Below are 19877 nucleotides of genomic sequence, written 5' to 3'. Positions count from 1 at the left end.
GTGACTTTTTCAGTTATGACTATACTCAAGGCTCGAGAAGTGAGAAAAGCTTCAGAGCTTCTACTTTTTAACCAGTCTTAAAATGTAAGCAAACGTATTCCTTTAATGCGCTTCCAAACAATGCCTACCTTTTTCGTGTAAATAGCTTAAGAGTTGTTGCTAAGAAATCAATACTAGAACAATTGTTTACTGCAGTAAATAAATATGCGGATTTTCAAGCCTTCTACTTTTTTTGTACCTTCTCATTTACATACAATAAAACCTGACGTCCAAAACGTATTGATTTACCCTTTTTACTAGAGGTCAATAATTTAGCATAGTGAAGGTGCTGGTCTGAACTTTTCCACGCTGTTAAATATTATAAATAAAATCAGAAGTAAGATGAGACTAGAAGTAAAGAGCTCTAGCATTGGTTGTAGATCTTGGCACTACTGAACAAATTTGAGGATTTTATGCCGCTTCCATCGCGCCTACACTAGAGAGAAAAAAATTGGTCGAGCTCCAAAATATTTCCTACCCCCTTCCCTTCAACCTAAACCCGTGGAACACGGACGCGGGTGCTTGAATCTAGTTCGGCCTTCTACCGCCACGAGCGTCTCACGTTTTGGAGGGAAAATTCAGAAACCGCTACCAGAGGGCCAACCGTTGGTGTGTTATCAAGAATATTCACTTTCGCCAAGTGAAGAATTTAGTTAGCTCAGTACTTCTAGTCACATCTTACTTCTGATAAAATATATTGCATTTGTAGAACGTACTGCCGTCTAATAGCAACTAGCAAGTTGCCAATGATCAAGTGATATTTCATCACAATAATGGTTTCTAAATTTAGAGTGATCGACATATATTTGATAGAACCATTGCTTTAACACTTAGACAGGTTTAGTTAAGCATAAACGTAATATATCAATTTCAGACAATACATAGTTTCGATTCTGTTTAGGGATACACGAAGGTCCACATGGAGCTATTATTTTGACAAGCAATGGTTTGAAATACGCCCAAACGTCTTGTAACGCTTCTCCAATATATTAAAGACGTTTTCCAGCAAGACCAAAATGACACCAAGTAGCCATCCACTTAATACGCAACAGAAGACGAAATTAAAATCGTCAAAACCCAAGTATCCGACCATTTGTTGACCTTTATGGGTTTTATCATGAATGTTCATGTCATCAAGATCCCATTTTGCCACGTGACCAGAAGAGACTAACAACCCCAACCTATTAGGATGTTGAAATAAAATTTGATCATTTTAAGAGACGTTGAGAAAATTTGAGCATTACTCTAAGGAACAACAAAAATTCTTAACAAAGCCTATAACTCTAAAACACATTGTTAACAAGTTGGGAAAACCAAAATATTACCTCTCCGTGTCGAGAAGATTATATAAACTTAAGTATCCAATGAAAACGTCGACCTTTTTGCCCTCATCCTTTCCCGCGCTTTGCGCTTCCGCATTTCATCCTTACTCTCAACATTATCTTCCTCTATTTTTCATACAAAAATCAAATACTCACAAAAAGAAGTGGCAAAAACCTGCTGGCTCTTTACAACCACTTAATTTGACTTAATATCCAATTTCCAACATCAATAATATACCGGTAGTTTAATTGACAACCTACTAGCATCGAAATTCTCATTAAGAATGGCTCCCGCGGATAAAAAAGGGCAATTTTCAACTAGGTGGGCGTTATCTCATTAGATTTGAAAAATATCATTTGTCTTTTTTACCAATGCCTAACCGTTTGGATTTTTTAAAGCAATCTTAGCACCAAAAAATAAATGTTTTATATTCTTATTAAGAATAAAACAAGAGGATAAAAAAGGTCTGTCCTCTCGTATTTTTTAAGCTTTTATCATGATTACTCTATACAACAGTAACAAGGAGTATAAACCAATTAGTGGAAGCAGTATTTTTTCCGAAACAATCTCGCTTATGTTTATCCTCTTTAGACTTCGCTTAAAACATATTACTCCTACGTAAAATATTAATAGACAGGCAAGGATTCGTACCATTAAAGGAGCGCAATATTATCCATATTTTCATTTCATATATAGAGAAAAGAAATTATTATGTTTCTGAGAGGAGCTTCCCATTTTTATTGTTGTTTTGAAAAATATATCGCAATGCACGGGCCTTGATAGATATAGGAGGCAATGAATGAAATATATCACAATGCACGCGCCTTGATAGATATAGGAGGCAATGAATGAAATATATCACAATGCACGGGCCTTGATAGATATAGGAGGCAATGATAATCTCTCTCTTTGCACGAGAGGTTTATCTTTAATATTTAAATAAATATAATTATTTTTAGTTATTTTAATCTTCAATAATTAACATTAATAATAGTTAAATCGTTTAAAATAAAGTTATACCTATTATCATCTCAAACTTTGCTAATATTGACGTTTAAAGTGAAGGGTACCCCTCTTGCCCGCTTTCTTCAAATTTCGGGGTATATATACGATTCGTTTCCGTTATAATTATAAGGAAAAAGCGCAATTACGAAAACCTTTGGTGGCGATCCCACCTTAGGGAGGCTAGACGTTTCTCGTAACCCTAGCTGATCGCCGCGAATATCCTAAAACCAAACGATGATAATGGAGTAGAAGCCAATGATACAGATTGGTGTCTATGTGGAATAGACGGAAGACCAGTGGATGGTGGTGTTAGAAGCCAATGATACAGATTGGTGTCTATGTGGAATAGACGGAAGACCAGTGGATGGTGGTGATTAGAAGCCAGTATGTACAGACTGGTGTCCAAATCGAATGGACGAAGACCAGAAGATGGTGGTGATTAGAAGCCATTATGTACAGACTGGTGTCCGTGTGGGATGGACAAAGACCTGAAGATGGTGGTGTGAGAACTCAAGTAGAGGAGCCATTTCCGTGACTGTGAAAGCAGTTCGCAAATGGCGAACACGTTTGCTCCGATACGCAAACTGCGAACGCGGTCACGTGGGTGTAACAACGGACAGACACACAGACACGGCCGTTACAGAACCTCTCCTGGACTACGTCACACGGAGAGGTAAAAAAGAGAGAAAGTAGTTGGCTAGGAAGGGGAGCAGAAGGTTTTCGATTTTATCACTAATGGCGCTGAAAATTCGTTGTTAATCTTGCTAAATATTTTCAATTTAATAAGAATTACTTATTTTAGATTGTAATTTCTTTGACTTACGGATACTTTAGCTAACAGGTTTATAAAACAGAATTTTTACCAATTATCTAAATCCGATTTTCCAAGGAAACCTTTGCGAACTACAATCGACGATAGAACAACGATCACATTTTCTATTCCAAAATGAAACGCTTCGGCAGGTATGTTAATATTGCAGAGCTCTTTTTTAACTATATTTTTGCCAGAGAGGAGTGCTAATTTCTCCTTTTCACATCGTTCTACAAATATCTCAACGTTTTCAGGAGGCTTAAAACTGGATGACATGGAATCACCAAATTGCTTGAAGATCCCAGGGCTTGCTGACTAAAGAGAAGAACAAATTTACATTAAAGAATTTCTACCAGCTATGGGGAAGAGAAAATGAAAGGAGATTGAACAGTAGGTAACATTAAATTATTCCATTTAATAAAAAAAAGTTAAATAAACGAGCTAGCGTAAACTGATATTAGCTTTTGGAATTAAATTATTCGATACAATCTACCCAACGGAATTATTACTTTAAATGACCAAGGAAATCAGAAGTAAGAAACGTAAGTTCGAAAGCTTACGGACAGTTTTTCGTGAAATTCAGTTTTGAATCATAAGCTTCATTTCAATGAATTTGGTTTGCTCTAAAACTTACCTTCAACAACTTTTGATTAGAAGTTCCTGGTAGCGAAGTCACAACATAATTTTCATTTAAAACTGCTGTTATCATATCTTGAACGGTGTCTATTGGCTTTGAGACCGGAGTGTTGCTGGTCGTCGAAGTAATCATGCATTCGTAGAGTTTAACAATCACGCCACATACGATAATGATAAGTAATAGCGTCAATTTGTTCAGATTCGACTTGTCAATCAGATTCAAAGGAATACCTGAAGGAGGTATTTGGTTATTACACTTGATACAATTTTTTAATCTTTGACACGTTATGAACAGTTTAACTATCAAATTCATAGGGATCTTGGAACCTCAACATCTAAAAGAGTTTGACCATACTCACTCAAGCCAATCAGAAGATATGAAGGAGTGACATTAGAGATATATTATCAGTTATAGCAAAAGTATGTAGAGTACATGGGATTTACACTGATACTAACCATAACGGTTCTACATTCATTGGTATTCATTCATTCATGATAACATTATCTAAAGTTTCACTCTTATAGATACGAAGGAATCAGTTTCGATTTACCTTGGCGGAGCGTTATTGCCAGAATTGTCTTCAACTGGGAAATCTTTGGGTCCAACAATTTGAATCTTCTCAATAATTTAACAACATAATACGAAAGTACAAGAAATTAAAAAAAAGGTATCCAAACTTGCAAAGAAAACGTCGTTCTCAGTATGACAGAGACGTTTTTCTGTTAGAGGAGACACAATAGCTTATTTTTTACAATGAGCACTTGTTAGTACGTAACTTTGACGTCATCAGGCTCGGTCAAAACTAACTGATGATGAATCGAAGCATGAAATGAGATTGTTTTTCAATTCAACTCACATTAACAGTTAAAGGGTCGAAAACAAAAAGTGCATTGGCAATTTTATGTGAATCTGGTGCTTTGGTAATGAAAGTAACTACGTCCTGGGAGTATACGCTAGAAAAATCCACGTGTCGAGCACGAGATGGAGTAGGAACCAGGGATGAAATACCAAGATCACATTCCTGAAAAATCCGAAAGCCTTCATGAGCAACTTGCAAATGCGGTTATTGAATCCGCGATTGCGACCATTTTCCACATGAATGTACAAATGGTTGCTGTCCGTAGTTTAAATATGTAACGCGTACATTTCGGGCGAGCATTCCTATAAATCCATTGCATTTCCCTTGATCATCGCAACTGCCCCATTTTCCATCCGTCGGTGTTACTATCGTGTAACTGCAAGCAAAAATTAAAGAATAATTTAAATATCTCCTTCATTCGTTAAAAAGAGTGTTCAGTACTCGAATTTCATCCTTGTCGCTAAAGCTTTCAATATTTGAACGTCTCTTCCTCTGTATTGGTATGTATTTTTCTCATTTTTTGCCAAAAAAAAGGAAGAATGCTATGAAACACGTATGGAAAAAAATGGAAAATTTATAATCCCGCACTGAAACGAGGAAACAGCTACTCACATTCACGGCTGCGATAGTTAGGGACCGGTTTTGCTGCAGATCCATTTAAAGGTCTTGGGTTCTCGTATACCTAAAGAGGTTTTTTTTTTCTGGAAATAAAATTGAACTGCTAGTTGGATCAGTAGTTGTATCGAATTTAAAAAAAAAATGCCTCAACAAAGTTTCCAATACCTTCTTGAAATAAAAATGGACTCACGAGCGTAGTTTATCTAAACTTTGTCAATTACTCAAAAAATATCAAGTAACCTTTGCACAAGGTTAGCGCATTTATGCTTATGACGAATTTATGAACTGAAATAAATAAGCATTGACAACATAATTTTTCAGATTTCTTCAGCGTCAGCGCAAACACTTAAAATAACAAAATACCGAATACAATTGGCTTTAGCTGCTTTAAGAAAGATACGTTTGTGTCTAAATCCTGGTCGCGACTTCCAAAGCAAAATCTAACTACATTTAACGACGAAAGTTTCAAAAAAAGCCAACTTGCGTTAACAGAACAAAAGTATAACTAATGCTTAAAGGAAAACATATATTCCTAAAATGTATGATTTTTTTTATTAGGAAGAACATATAAAATGATGAATATTTTCAAATGATACCAATTATAATATTAAATTAGAAATACAAGCAATAAAGTTTTCTTATTGAACACTACGCCTTAGGCCTGGCTGCAAAAAGAACATCTTATTGGATGACTTATACCATCTGACTGTCTGGTCTTTTGTCTGTTGTCTTCGCAGAGGGATGATTGGTTTCAAGCTGAATTAGTCATTACCTCTTAGTATTTTTAACTAGAAACAAAAATTTCCTCCTCTGACATTTTCCTTTAAGCTCGTCAAATGCTTCGAACGATATTCTTTTGCCTCGGTGTATTATCCGAAAGGTAAAGCACACTCTAATGATTGTTGCCTATATAAAACGTGCTTGAAGTAATAAACTTCCAAACCTCTCTCGTGTCATAAAGAAGAAAAATACCCCTCACACAACATGAAGTGCAATCCATAAATATCTCGAAGAGGGATGTAGATGCAATTTAACGATTTTTGTGTATTAAAGAGTGTCTTAGCTAGTACTCTCAATGTTATGGTGCTACAGAATATACAAAATGTTTTTTCGTTGTATCTTTTAGAACTTCAAGGGATAAGAAGACAATTATTATTGGTGACGCCATTAATGAGTTTTATAGTTTTTCGTTATTTCTTTATTTTCTCAGAATTTTCTAGTGCTTAAGAGAAGACGTTTTACATTTTTATAGCCACTTCCAAAGTGATGGCTTTTTAAGTTATGACTATACTCAAGGCTCAAGGCTCAAGCACCAAGAAAAGCTTCAGAGCGACTATATTTTACAAAGGTCTCAAAATGTAAGCAGTCATACTCGAATAACACAAGAGTAGTTACTAAGAAATCAATACGAGAACACAGTTTGCGGATTTTCAAGGCTTAATATGAAACCAGACCAAATAGCGCTAAAAATGTGATCAAACCTTGACATCATTTTTTGCCTATAAAGCGCGCCACTCGATTAAGTGGGACGCTAAGCCTTTGAAGTTCACAAAGAATGTTCTCGTATTGAAATGTGCTACTTTTTTGGAAAAGAAATGGGGAATGCGAATGCGCCATGTTTTCTCTTATTTGCGATTTCGGAACTGAGTTGGAGAAACAGATACTGCCACCTATAATAAGTGCTTTTCAGTGCGTTTGAAGTATAATTTTATCGAAATTAACTCGTTAAATGCAAGTTTTGACGAAAATAGAATTTAACTCTTATTCTAACAACAAGATAGGTTAGGTTTGGTACAATCTTAGATTATTAATTTCAGATAGGGCTAGCCTATTTCGTTTTAGATTAATTTCACCTAGAATTATTTGGTTGTGTAAGTTGCCTAAATTTCTTGTAACGTTCCTTAAGTATATGAAAGGTGTTTTCCAGCACGATCGAAATGATACCAAGTAGAAATCCACTTAAAACACTCCAAAAGACAAACGTAAGATCGTCGAATCCCAAGTAACCGACCATTAAATGAGCTTTAATGAATTCATCGCGCAAGCTCACATCGTCTTGTTCCCATTTAGCCACGAGACCAGAGGAGATCATTAATCCCAACCTATAACGTGAAATAACATTAAAGAATTTCCAAATCGAGTTTTGTCAGTAACAATAGTCTGTCTTGTAAAGTGTGCCGTGCACCTAAAAACCAAGCAAAAAGAGAAAAATATTTTCAAGTTGAGCTTTATCGGGCTCTCTGATTGTGACTTGCATAGGAGGCTTATGATATTCGAATCTTACCACTTATTCAAAATTGATTTTCCTTGGAAACCTTTGCGAACCACTATCGAAGACAGAGTATGGAACAAATTTTCATTTGCAAAGTGAAAGATTCCAAAAGATATGTTCATGTTACAGAGATGTTTTAGCATTCCTTTTCTGAGATAGACGAAAGCTAACTTCTCCTTTTCGCATCGTGCAACAAACATGTCAATAGACTCAGGAGGTTGAAAACCAGGGTACATTGAATCACCAATTTGTTTCAAAATGCCAGTTTTTGGTGACTAGTGAGAACAGACATTTCTTTGATAAATATATACTCATAAACAATGGCCTACTCCACTTCATGGAAACAAGTTCAAAAAGAGTGAGCAAGTAAACCCTTGATTATCAAAATCTTGCCTTTAACACATCAATAGTTGCAGACCCTTTCTCTGATGTAACTATATAATTTTCGTATAAAACTGCGTTCAACATTTCTTCCACAGTGTCTATTGGCCTTGAGAGTGGAGCATTGCTGGTCGTCGAGGTTATCATACATTCGTAGAGTTTTGTAATCACGCCACAGACGATAATGATAACAATTAACATTAATTTGTTCATATTGGACTTGTCAAACGTATTCAAAGGAATATCTAAAATGAAGAGATTTACTATTCATAAGCTATTTATTATAGCCGTGTAAACCTCAATGTTCACTCGTAAAGAATATACGAAATCTGTTTTCAAGTTACCTTGCCGTAGTGTTATTGCCAGAATCGTCTTCAACTGAGAAGCCTTTGGGTTCAGCAATTTGAATAGTTTACCAAGACAGTAATAAAATGCAAGAAATCCAACGAAAGCTTTCCAAACCTGCCGAGAAAACATTTACAGTGAGATGGCGTCAGTTTTCAATTATATGCTTTATTTGGACAGTATCGCATCGCTGCCGTCACCAATGGTCTATCAACTTACAAGGACGCTTAAAGGATCGATCATAAAAAATGCATTTGCCATGTTATGAGATCCCGGTGCTTTTGTTATGAAAGTCATTTCATCCTGAATGTAAGGATTAGAAAAGTCCACAAATCGAGCACGATGTGTCGACAGAAGCACTGTTGAAATACCAAGATCACATTCCTGAAAAGTGCCAGGTACACAACGAAAATTACTAAATTAATAACTACGGCTCGCGAGGAACTATATAGTTTACTAAAATATAAATAATTTATTAGTGCTGCGTTTTCAACCGGTTTTTCAGGGGGAACGATTGAAACTCAAAAACAAATGTTGATTAACATTTAACTGTAATCAAGGAATAAAGGGTGTTGCCCACAATTTTAATAAACAATGCTTACATTTCGGGCGACCATTCCTACAAGTCCATCGCATTTCCCATTATCGTCACAAGCGCCCCACTTTCCATCTAGAGATGGCACAACGGTGTAGCTATTATAGAAAAGGATGTATAAATCCATTTCATTCGGAAAAAAAATTGGTATTATTACTCGAATTTCATTTTCGTTGCTAAAACTTTCAATATTTGGACGTCTCTGCCTTGGTATTGCAATTTATTTTTACCATTGCTTATGATACGAAATGAATAATGCTACCGAACGACTGTTTTAAATTTTTTAAATGGTACTATTAACGATTACAATAGCTACTCACATTAACAGCAGCAATTGCCAGAGACCAGTTCAGGTAAACATCCATTTGTAAAATACCTTAAGATTGAGATTTAAAATTTGGACTAAATGAAAATCTGCGAAACTAAAATCCGACAAAGTCTGTCAGATTTGGTTCCAAAGCGCCGAGTAAGAGCCAGCAATAGCTACGTTTTATTCAAACGCATAAACGTTGTGAAACGCTTAAGGAATTGATTTATTCTTTCAACCCATTGTACAGAAAAATACCATCTTATGCCTTCAATTCACATTACTCTTACACAAACAAAAGCTTCATAGCGACTATACAAACAAACGTCCTCACATATACTTTCTTTCCAAACAACGCCTAGCGATTTTCGTTCTGCCCGAAGAAAAAATATTAATGAAAAAATTCTCTTCTAGCTTATAACCAATATTTTTAGAAGCTTATGTATGATACCAGTAGTGCTGCTGAGACGGTGAAAGAACTAAATGATGATTGGATCGATAAATATTGTTCAAAATATCTACCACATATTTCTTTCACACTTGTGCCCCCATTCTTGATTTAGCTACATTCTTACTCTTGGTTCACGTCACTTTTAACTTTAGGAGACAAAATTACTTAACAATAACAAAAAATAGAACATTATTTCAAGAAGAGTATCTGATCTAAATTTTGAGGTACTCTGGCTCGATTCCCGGCTCCAACGCAAAAATATCTTCATTTGCATGTAGTCAATTGCAGCATTTCCAAACAACCAATGAATCAAGAGACATTAGTAACGTCACTGTGTGAAAAACAAGTTCGGCGGTATTTCGCGGCTAGTTTGAATTTAAAAATATCTAACGTACTTTTCTTAATTTTATACGTTTTAATTCGATTTTTTTAACACATAATTTTAGGCACATTTTTTTACCTAAAACTGCCCTCATCTTGTACTAGTCGGAAAACATTGATTCTATCCCTTTAAATACCCCATTGGCTGGACAACTACAGTCTAAAAAGCGCCTCTCTCACGTTAATGTGAAACGAGCTTAATGTTTCAGACAATTGAGATAGTCACGCGTCACATTCGCATTATTATTTAAGTACCATTACAAAAAATTCATCTCCTAGACAATAAGAGAAGAAAAATATTATTTAAATTATGTTTTACGTGTCTCGTTAAAGGCATCGTGAAATGGTTTCAAGTTAATATTCAATGCTGTTTCATCATTCCGTGAAAACCTTATGTTTCAGATAACTGTTTTTCATCGGTTTTCGTTTATTCATCATTGCCGCAGTCTTAGAAATGTAGAAATTCTTACTCATGACTCGAGATTTTACGATTTAAGGAGAAATTTTAGGTTAGTTTCGGAACATTTACTTTCGTCACTGTTCCTTTAAACCTATACTTGTCATTGTCTAGTAATGTCTATCAGCTTCCAATGTTTTATTTCAAACCGAATCATATAACACCTGGTGTAGGCGAAGCTACTGCCAACTGCACAAGTCAACTAACCAACGACATACTCTCACCGATACTGTCCATCGTCATCGCTTCTTTAGGCTGATAAGTAGAACTATAAGAAAAGTTCTCTTTACTGGTAAGTACCTAAAACTATAAGGCTTAGCTTCAAGAGGAATTATTCAATCTTCAATAGAGAATGCTGTTCAAGTGGGTCGTTCTCATTCTGATGCTGGTCAAATTTAACTACTGCAATGCAAACTTCAACGGTAAGTATATCGAACTGGAATTCGTTAGACGATCATTGATTTTGGCAAGCATTTTTTTGTAGTCGAATTTAAGATTTACAATTATTGTACAAGCAGGCTTGATTAACTCTACCTGTGGAGCATTCCTGCAATTGCATGTGCAGAGACGGTCACCAGTGCGAGGAATTTCCGTGCCCCGACAAAGATGTCCCTTACCCCTATTGCGATTTTGAATTATCTGGGAGCACGGCAGTGCTCCCCGCCAAGTCGAGCACTGACATCCTTTTCTCGAAGCAACTCACGGTACTTTTAAGACCACTGTAACTTCGTGATGGGTATAGGTAAAAGTCTGAAATTTTGCTTGCCGCGAGGACTGTCAACCCTAGCAATAGTTTCCAAATTTCAAGTTCCTACCCTTTATACTTTTCGGAATATCGAAGGTGAAATCTACCTTATTTTGTCACTCACTCACCGATCATCAAAATTCTAAGATACTTCTTGGGTAGATGGAAACTTAAAATTCAGGATTTTGTTTTCATTTATTTTATAAAGCACAGAAAAATTAAAACATCCCGAAATTTTTATAAAATTGTTCTTTAGTTCTTTATTTTAAAACTAGATGGCGCTGTCGTCTTTTCAACAGAAATAGTGTGTGTTCTTGTTATAGGTCGTAACTGATGCTACATTCTTATATTAGGATATAGCGTACTATCTTTTTTGTATATTCTCTAGGGGTCGAAAGGGTAATTCAGCGTAAATATGGACAAGCGTTAGCAATTATATTGGCAAACGAAGTACAACGAGAGGGTCTTGTTTTAGTATAACTACCGAAGTGTAACGAGAGGGTCTACAAAAAGAAGTGAGATCCTATGAAAAACATTAACATGTACAAAAATGGGCCAAGCCTCGCTCGTGCCCTCTCCGCCGTAAAACGTTCTGAGATCCCATGTAGAGCCAAGTGTGCCTTTTTGTTCTTATTCAATCGCCAATTGAACAATTATGTTATAAATTTAGTCCTTTTCCTAATTAATAGCCAATATTCTTTGACTCTATCATTATTATACATCTTTGTTCGTATCAAAAATATCGTGACTTGGCAATCGCATGTAACTACCGTATAAACGTGTACATAGGGGTGTGCATGACTCATCTTATAAACTTGCACATATACACTCGACCATAAACGATTTAGTGAACATCCCTTCGATTATTTTAAAATCGGCGACGATTCAGTGAATATCCCCTCGACTCCCTTTTAATATTACCAGGAGCAGATGACAAAGGAGTCTCGGACGCTAGCTTCCACAATATAGAGGGCAATGGGACCCGCGTACGTCACAGCTGTAGCGGTTTCGTTTGCCATAGAGGCGCTATCAGACATTATAGCAGACGATGCTTTTGGTGGATTATACCTGGCACCAAAGTCTGCTGGGAAAATTTTTGTAATAACGGACTAACGGTGGCTACTGAGGTTCGCCTTACCCGATCGCGACATAAATTTACACAATATAATTACTTTATTCAAACAGCTGTAATCGTTGGTATTAAGATAAAAGATAAGACTTAAAGGTAGGAATTTATTGACTGCTACAAGAGGTTGGAAACGAAATCACTGTCTCTTACTTTTTGTGTTTTAAAAGATCGTGAGTGATTTCTTTTCCCAACCTCTTGTAGCTATCATTTAATTCAAGAAGAAATTTTGAAAAATTTGGCACTGAAACACATTTTAGTTTTTTAATAGTGTACATACGTTACTCGCTGGACTTTTCATTATCAATTTTAGTCTAAAAAAAAAGATTAAAAAGTCGTTGAAATCCATTTTTTAACTCTAATACTCGTTAAGCCTAGGCTAATTATAAGCAGACGATACGTATTTTTAAAGAGAGGCTCCAGACGCGATTTCCCAGATCTCCATTCGAGACTTTGCAGCCACGCTATTGGTTGGAAAATAAAGCTCAAATTTCCTACGAGAGGTGGCACTGGCGTAATGATTTTGGTTAATAATTGTGACGTTCGCGGATCCCATTGCCCTCTACATTATGGAAGCTAGCGTCCGAGACTCCTTTGTCATCTGCTCCTGATATTACTTACATGCGATAGCCAAGTCACGCTATTTTTGATACGAACAAAGATGTATAATAATGATAGAGTCAAAGAATATTGGTTATTAATTAGGAAAAGGACCTAATTTATAACATAATTGTTCAATTGGCGATTGAATAAGAACAAAAAGGCAGACTTGGCTCTACATGGGATCTCAGAACGTTTTACGGCGGAAAGGACACGAGGCGAGGCTTGGCCCATTTTTGTACATGTTAATGTTTTTCATATCGTATCTTCTCTATGAATTAGGTTAGACGTGTCGATATAGAGATCAATAGCCACCGAAATGCGCATTTAGTCTTGACCCTTCCCGCAAACCGATGATAAAAAACCTTTCTTATTTCTTAATTAATACTAATATTTCGATTCAATTGATTTAATTCACTCCCCTAAATATTTAAAGGGGGAAAACACTAAATAATAGTAGGATAATACTACAACCCCCTTGCACTGTGTGAGCCGAATTATAGTATAATAATGGTCTGGTCAAGGTGCACACTCTTAGTAATAATTATACTGTTTTTTGATTTGATTGAAGAGTGGTTATCTAATACTCTCAGTAAATTCATGTATCTTCCTATTTAACAAACTGTCACGTGGAAAAAATCATGATCCGGATTATTTTCTGTAAATAACGCTATTGACAAGCTAATTGACAAGCGACGCGTGATATAATACGTTGTAAAACAGTGCCTTAATGTCGACGTCACTCGTGGCTGGAACGTGTGTCACTAAAAATGGCGGGGTAATTGAAACAACCTCATTGGTCCCGTACATTACACTCTGAGTTGCCAGTGAATAGAGAAACGCCCCCCCCCCCCTAAAAAACCAGTACGATATACTATTAATTACGGAAGAGTAGCAAAGATCTTAAGGCGCAGCGCCGAATACTTGGGTTATTTAACTTTGGATGGCCAGCCGCAGTATTAGGCACGCTCAGGTCAGACCAAAAGCAGACATAAACTTCCAGACATTATAACTTTCGCCACGTCGTCGCATTCGCATAATTATCGGAAAAAAAAATTCCAATTTAATCTCGTAAAATATAATGGAAGAATAATATAATTTTTCAAATAATTCTTTATGATCTGTTAACACTTAATAGTTATTGAAGTCCACGTCAAAGGCATAAACTTTAAAAAAAACCATGACTTACAAGACTTGTTCAAGTGATGGTGAAACATTTTCTAGCTATTCATCAACAAGACATTTTAGAAGATATTATCAAAATATCATAATGTTTAAGTTTGCAGTTTCCAAGGTTAAATTTGATTCAATTATAGTTCTAAATAAAGCCAATTTAAGATAACTGTGTTAAAATATAACTAGACTTGGAGATCGCTTTCAATAGTTAAGGCGAGTCAATAAGTACTTAGTTCAATATCCCTTTAAACTTAACAGCACTGTCTTGTCATCTTGTGAAATATATTCCCTGGTCACGTTATTTAAACTAAAATGGAAGAATAATAAAATATAATTTAAAATATTATTTTATGATCTGCCTATACTTAAAAGTTATTGCAAGCATAAACAGTAAAAACCAATGACTTACAACAAGGCTCATTAAAGGGACGGTGAAACAATCTCCAGGCATTTATCAACTAGAGTTGTTAGAAATTATTAACAAAGAATTTTCAATTATATTTCCCTCGTCATTTTAAGATGACAGTGTTAAAATAAAATATAATCATGTTTGGAGATCACTACAGTCTAAAAGGCGCCTTGTTGGCGCTTAATACTTCAGTCATTTCCAATAGACAATGCGTCAATTTGGCATAATGTTTGGTATAATTTCAAAAAAACATTATTTCGTAAGCAATTGGAGATAAAAAATGTTATTTAAATTATGTTTTACGTGTCTCTTCAAAGGTATCGCGAAATGGTATCAGATTATCAGTCAGGGCTGTTTCATCATTCTGGGAAAACATTTTGTTTCAGATAATTGTTTCTTGAAGTTTTTCTTTATTCAAGATGGCTGCAGTCTTAAAAATGAAGATATTCCTATCCATCAATCGCATTTAATAAATTTACAAGAAATTTTAGGTCAGTTTTGAAACATTTAACTTGTCACTGTTCCTTTAAATCGTACTTAATTGTCATGGTCTAGTAATGTTTATTGCCTCCCCTGTTTTATTTCAAAACCAATCATACAAAAACGCGTGTATGCGAAGCTATTGCCAACTGTACAAGTTCCTCGTCAACTGATCAACGACAATCTCTCGCCCAAACTGTTCATCGTCATCACTTCTCTTGGCTGGTAAGTACCCAAAACTCTAAGGCTAAGCTTGAAGAGGAATTCGTTATTAGCAACTTAGTTTGATGTAAATCTAAAGGATGGCGATTGTTTAATAGTGTATTGATAAAAAAGGTTTGCGAGTATTCGATGTCTCAAGAGCTATTACTGAATTGTCTCTATAACTCTACAAGACGATCGCTTTAAAGATATTCAGGGCTATAGGCTCATGACAGTCCGTTAACATTTCTTTTTCGAGACATCGATGAACAATTGGGATGTATTCGGTGGTCAGTTTAAGCTGGGAAAGAAAAATAAACGGGGATTGAAGTGGATGTCCGTCTTTTAATAGCCAGCATTGATTTATAACCTCTTAAGAGCTTTAGTCTTAAATGCTTCAACTGTCTTTGATTATTGGTTATATTTTGCAGAGTTACAATTATTCAATCTTTACACAAGATATAAAATGCTGTTCAAGTGGGTCTTTGTTATTCTGATGCTGGTCAAGCTTAGCTACTGCTATAATAACCCGTACAGTAAGTATACCTAACCGGAATTCGTTAGACGATCATTCATTTTGGCAAAACATTTTCTGTAGTCGAACTTAGAATTAACAATTATTGCACAGGCTCAATTAACTCTCCCAGTGACGTAAATCACGTAGAGGAACTGTTCTAGACGTTCCTGTCCATGTGTCAGTCTCTCTGTTTTTACAATAGTCGTAGATTGCATATTAATCTAACTAGTAAAGCACTGCATTATCTACCCATAAAGTTGTGTATACAACAAATTTAAACATACAACTTCGGTGGATAAAATGACGTAGCTGTACTTGCAAGCAATAGTTTTTATGTTAAAAAATGAAAGGCCGGGTTAGGTCTTTGGAGACGATCGTCTCGACTCGGAGAGAAATTATTTTGGCTTTCCCAACATGTTTTATTTATGATTTACCTAAATGCAGGATGTCCCGAGGACAGGTGGAAACTTTGTAATCAGGCGATGCAATGCCCGAAGGCCGCGAAGTTGGAATGCGTCATGCACATACCAAAAATGACTGCTCATATGTCTTCAGCTGAATACGAAAAAATAAGAAAACGTCCAGTGAAACATTCCTGTCATTGTATGTGCAGAAACGGTGATCAGTGCCAGGGCTTCCCTTGCACCAACAAAGGTGCCCCTTACAGCCATTGCACTTTTTGGCGTTCGAATTATCTGAATAGTTTAGGTTACAAAGAAAATGATGGAACCTGCTCGTGTAGGGATTTTCAATAGTAGGTCTTTGGCTACCTACCGAAATTTGCGTTTAATCTTCACCTTGCTAGCTTAGTCGATTATTTAAACAGAAAAATATCTTGAAAAATATCCATTCACATTTCTTGTTTAATACTTACCTTTGAATTAAGTTGATGTAATGCACCATAACAATTAAAGGGACACTATTGGCAAAAATTAAGTATTTTTATTCTGATTCCTTATGTTAAAATATGCCGCCTTGAATTTTTTCTGATTTTTTGAAGCGCTATTTATAGTATTAAACAATATTTGAAGTTTTGTATCCAAAACATGCATTTGAATTTTGATAAAGCGACCTACCGGCCAATCAGCGTCCGCGATTTATAAGAGTCTCATTTGCGTCGTCTGCATTATGTTCAGAAATATGTATTCTACTTTTTAACACTCGAAAGAAAGACGCGTTTTCGATCGTTTAACGATAAGCGGATTAGAAACTTTAGTAATTAGCAGGTTTATGCTTTTATACGTTTCACTTAAACTCAAATTACTCTCGTAATCTTATCATATTAAAATAAGCCGGGTCGTATTTTGTTGTATATCTTGAGTGTCTAGTTATAGCCTTTGGAATGGGAAGATCTGTGTACTTAGATTATTGTAACTATTATTTTTTGTGATCTTCGAGATGGAAAAAATTAAAAACCCATCTTTTACACCTCAGCAGAGTCAAGCTGCAACACAATTACTATCCTCCTCAAACTTTAGCAGACGACGGGCCCCGCGGAGTCACTGGTAACGAGCCCACTCTGAAAAAATACTTATTTCCCGCCCTGATTTTCCTGTTTGAAGCAGACAACATACCACTTAATATTTTCTAACCCTCACGGGATTGGCTGATTTGGCTCTATCCCTAAAGAGGTTTTTATTGGCCGGTAGGTAAGTGCGCTAAAATCGAGACCCATTGCTAAGCCTAACAAATTTTAAAAAAATTTATTTTCATTAAAAAAATGTTTTGAAAAATCAGAAAAAAATTTGAGGCTTCATATTTAATTGAAATGAACCAGGAAAAAATAAAACATGGCACTAAGATTTTCAGCTGAGAGTCTCCCTTTAAGTGTTTCCCCCAATTATTTTATAGGAGGAAAACACTAAATGATAGTAGAATAATACTACAAGCCCCTTGCACTGTTTGATCTGATCATCTGAATTATATACTAATGGACCAGGTGCACATTCTTAATAATAATTATATTGTTTTTGATTTGATTGAAGTTTGGTTAACTCGCACTTTTCGTAAATTCATGTATCTTCCTATATAATAAACTGTCACGTGGTAAAAATCATGGGCTGAATTATTTTCTGTAACTAACGCTATTCAAATTGACAAGAAAAGGTCGAGAAGCGATAAATACACGTGTACATTAATGATGAGGTCATTATTATTTCTGCTCTGTATCGGGTTGGTACGTGGGTCACTACAAATTACGAAAAAAATTCAGAAAACCTAGAGTAACCATGGAAAAGACAAATGGCGCAAAGTTAGCACCATGGCGTTTATGATTTCAATAGACTAATGCATTAATTACGTTATTTAAAATTAATATTGAAATATCATTTTTCCACCGCTGAAGAGAAACAGTTAGGACTATCTAGTCCATTCTGATTGATCAAGGGAGTTTATCAAAGAGTGCCATGCAGTCTTTCAAAAATCTAGAACAAATCTAACTTGGGCGCTTCAAAGGGGCGACTTTTAAGAAACGCCACATTTTTTAGAAGGGATGTGTTTAAACTAAACCTGAAGCTGGTTTTATAGGTGGGTCCTTCTACAATACATAAAGGGGTGGTGAGTTGGTGACTAGCCTCTATGCGACAGCTACCCGTGAGACGACATTGCGAGCTGGACCGAAATCTATTAATTTGAAAATAAAAAGGCGCCAATTTCAAGGGGGCATCCATAAATATATTAATTCTGAAAACTAGCTGATTAAGAAACCATAAAAATTGCAATTTAAAAATCTTAATTAGGAATTCAAAATCTTATAATACGAATCTATTTTCGTTTTTTTTTTAATTTCTATGAAATCAATTATCCTTAATTAATTCCTGCCGGTCCACCAAAGCCCGCTCTCTAAGTTCTGAAACCATTAATGTATGGCCTATAGAACCTTATCATTGTCCCGTATTTGAGCTAGTGCGCCTAGTTGACCGTGACTACACATTTTCAAAAGTCGGTATGCAACGGAAATTCCCTGACTTTTACAACAATTTTCAAATTCCCTGACATTTCCATCTTTTCCAGGTACTGTGGCAACCCTGTGGTTGGTATGTTATCAAAAATTAAATTATTTTTAATTGATTAGAAAAGAATTGCTTTCTCTTTCATTAAACAATACCATATGCGAATAATCCTCTTTAAATGTTCATTCTTTGGTCTTTGGTGAAACGTCACCTGCCCTTTACCTTTACGTCAGTGCCTAAGAGAAGTCTGCCCCAAAAATCCAAAACACATTTTTCGTTCCAAGAACCAATCTCACTTGGGGACTGGAGGAAACATAAGAAACACTGGCGCAATAATACAACAACGTTAACTCTTTCATTGGCTGGACAACTACAGTCTAAAAGGTGCCAAGTTCGCGATAATGTGAAACGAGCCTATTGTTTCAGACATTTCAAATAGGCATGCGTCACATTCGCATTGTTATATAAGTACAATTTCCAAAAATTCAACTCCTAAACAATAGGAGAAGAAAAATATTATTTAAATTATGTTTTAAGACATTCATTAAAGGCATCGTGAAAGAGTGTCAATGCTGTTTCATCATTCCGGGAAAACATTCTGTTTCAGATAACTGTTTCTTGAAGTTTTCCTTAATTCAAGATGGATGCAGTCTTGAAAATTAAGATATTCTTACCAATCAATGGAATTTAATAAATTAAGGAGAAATTTTAGGTTAGTTTTGGAACATTTACTTTCGTCACTGTTCCTTTAAACCTATACTTGTCATTGTCTAGTAATGTCTATCAGCTTCCCCTGTTTTATTTCAAAACGAATCATATACAAACGTAAGTAGGCTGAGCCATTGCCAACTGTACAAGTTCCTAGTCAACTAACCAACGACAAACTCTCGCAGATACTGTTCATCATCGCTTCTCTAGGCTGGTAAGAACAACTATAAGAGAAGTTCTGTTTACTGGTAAGTACCTAAGGCTTATCTTGAAGAGGAAGTCCTTTTTAGCCACATCGTTCAATGTGCAATTATTTGAAACTCCATTGCCAATTAATATCTATTTAACTTCGACGTTATTACTAAATTATCTGTAAAACTTTACAAGAAAAGCGCTTTTTTGGCTTTGGAAGTTTCGCTAATATTTATTTTCGATTCATCGTTGAACATTGTCCACCTTTTAAGCCAGCATTCCTTCATAACC

At 35.6% G+C, this 19877-nt stretch overlaps 2 protein-coding genes and 1 long non-coding RNA gene across 5 annotated transcripts; all 3 read right to left on the bottom strand.

The window, feature by feature from the left end:
- Positions 1 to 926: 926 nt before the first annotated feature.
- LOC149709247 (uncharacterized) lies at positions 927 to 3887 on the bottom strand. Its single transcript, XM_089863942.1, has 3 exons — positions 3813 to 3887; positions 3231 to 3493; positions 927 to 1220 (listed from the first exon to the last, which is right to left on the bottom strand). The coding sequence occupies exons 1-3, from the start codon at positions 3885 to 3887 to the stop codon at positions 968 to 970; spliced, it is 591 nt and encodes a 196-aa protein (XP_089720068.1). The 3' UTR covers positions 927 to 967.
- Positions 3888 to 6472: 2585 nt separating this feature from the next.
- On the bottom strand, positions 6473 to 9137 carry LOC149709246 (glutamate receptor U1-like). 3 transcript variants are annotated; one of them, XR_016380261.1, is made up of 6 exons: positions 9043 to 9137; positions 8893 to 8983; positions 8510 to 8674; positions 8290 to 8407; positions 7577 to 8190; positions 6473 to 7477 (listed from the first exon to the last, which is right to left on the bottom strand). XR_016380261.1 is itself a non-coding variant. In XM_089863391.1 (5 exons), exons 1-5 carry the CDS (start codon positions 9051 to 9053, stop codon positions 7384 to 7386), a joined length of 396 nt encoding a protein of 131 aa, XP_089719517.1. In that variant the 5' UTR covers positions 9054 to 9137; the 3' UTR covers positions 6473 to 7383. The 3 variants fall into 3 exon arrangements, 1 of the variants encoding a protein (XP_089719517.1); XR_016380259.1 differs by having other exon boundaries at positions 6473 to 7394; XM_089863391.1 differs by lacking the exon at positions 7577 to 8190 and having other exon boundaries at positions 6473 to 7394.
- Positions 9138 to 15233: 6096 nt separating this feature from the next.
- LOC149709245 (uncharacterized) lies at positions 15234 to 16315 on the bottom strand. Its single transcript, XR_016380252.1, has 3 exons — positions 15765 to 16315; positions 15589 to 15687; positions 15234 to 15519 (listed from the first exon to the last, which is right to left on the bottom strand). It is a non-coding gene; the product is annotated as an uncharacterized LOC149709245 (long non-coding RNA).
- Between the last annotated feature and the right edge of the window lie 3562 nt (positions 16316 to 19877).

Source organism: Phalangium opilio, unplaced genomic scaffold, assembly GCF_054372755.1.
Source record: "Phalangium opilio isolate 3A_F unplaced genomic scaffold, DU_Popi_V2 ptg000013l_1, whole genome shotgun sequence".
Lineage (NCBI taxonomy): Eukaryota > Metazoa > Arthropoda > Arachnida > Opiliones > Phalangiidae > Phalangium > Phalangium opilio.
Note: the sequence above shows the minus strand (reverse complement) of the source record. Positions and strands in the feature narration are given on the sequence as shown.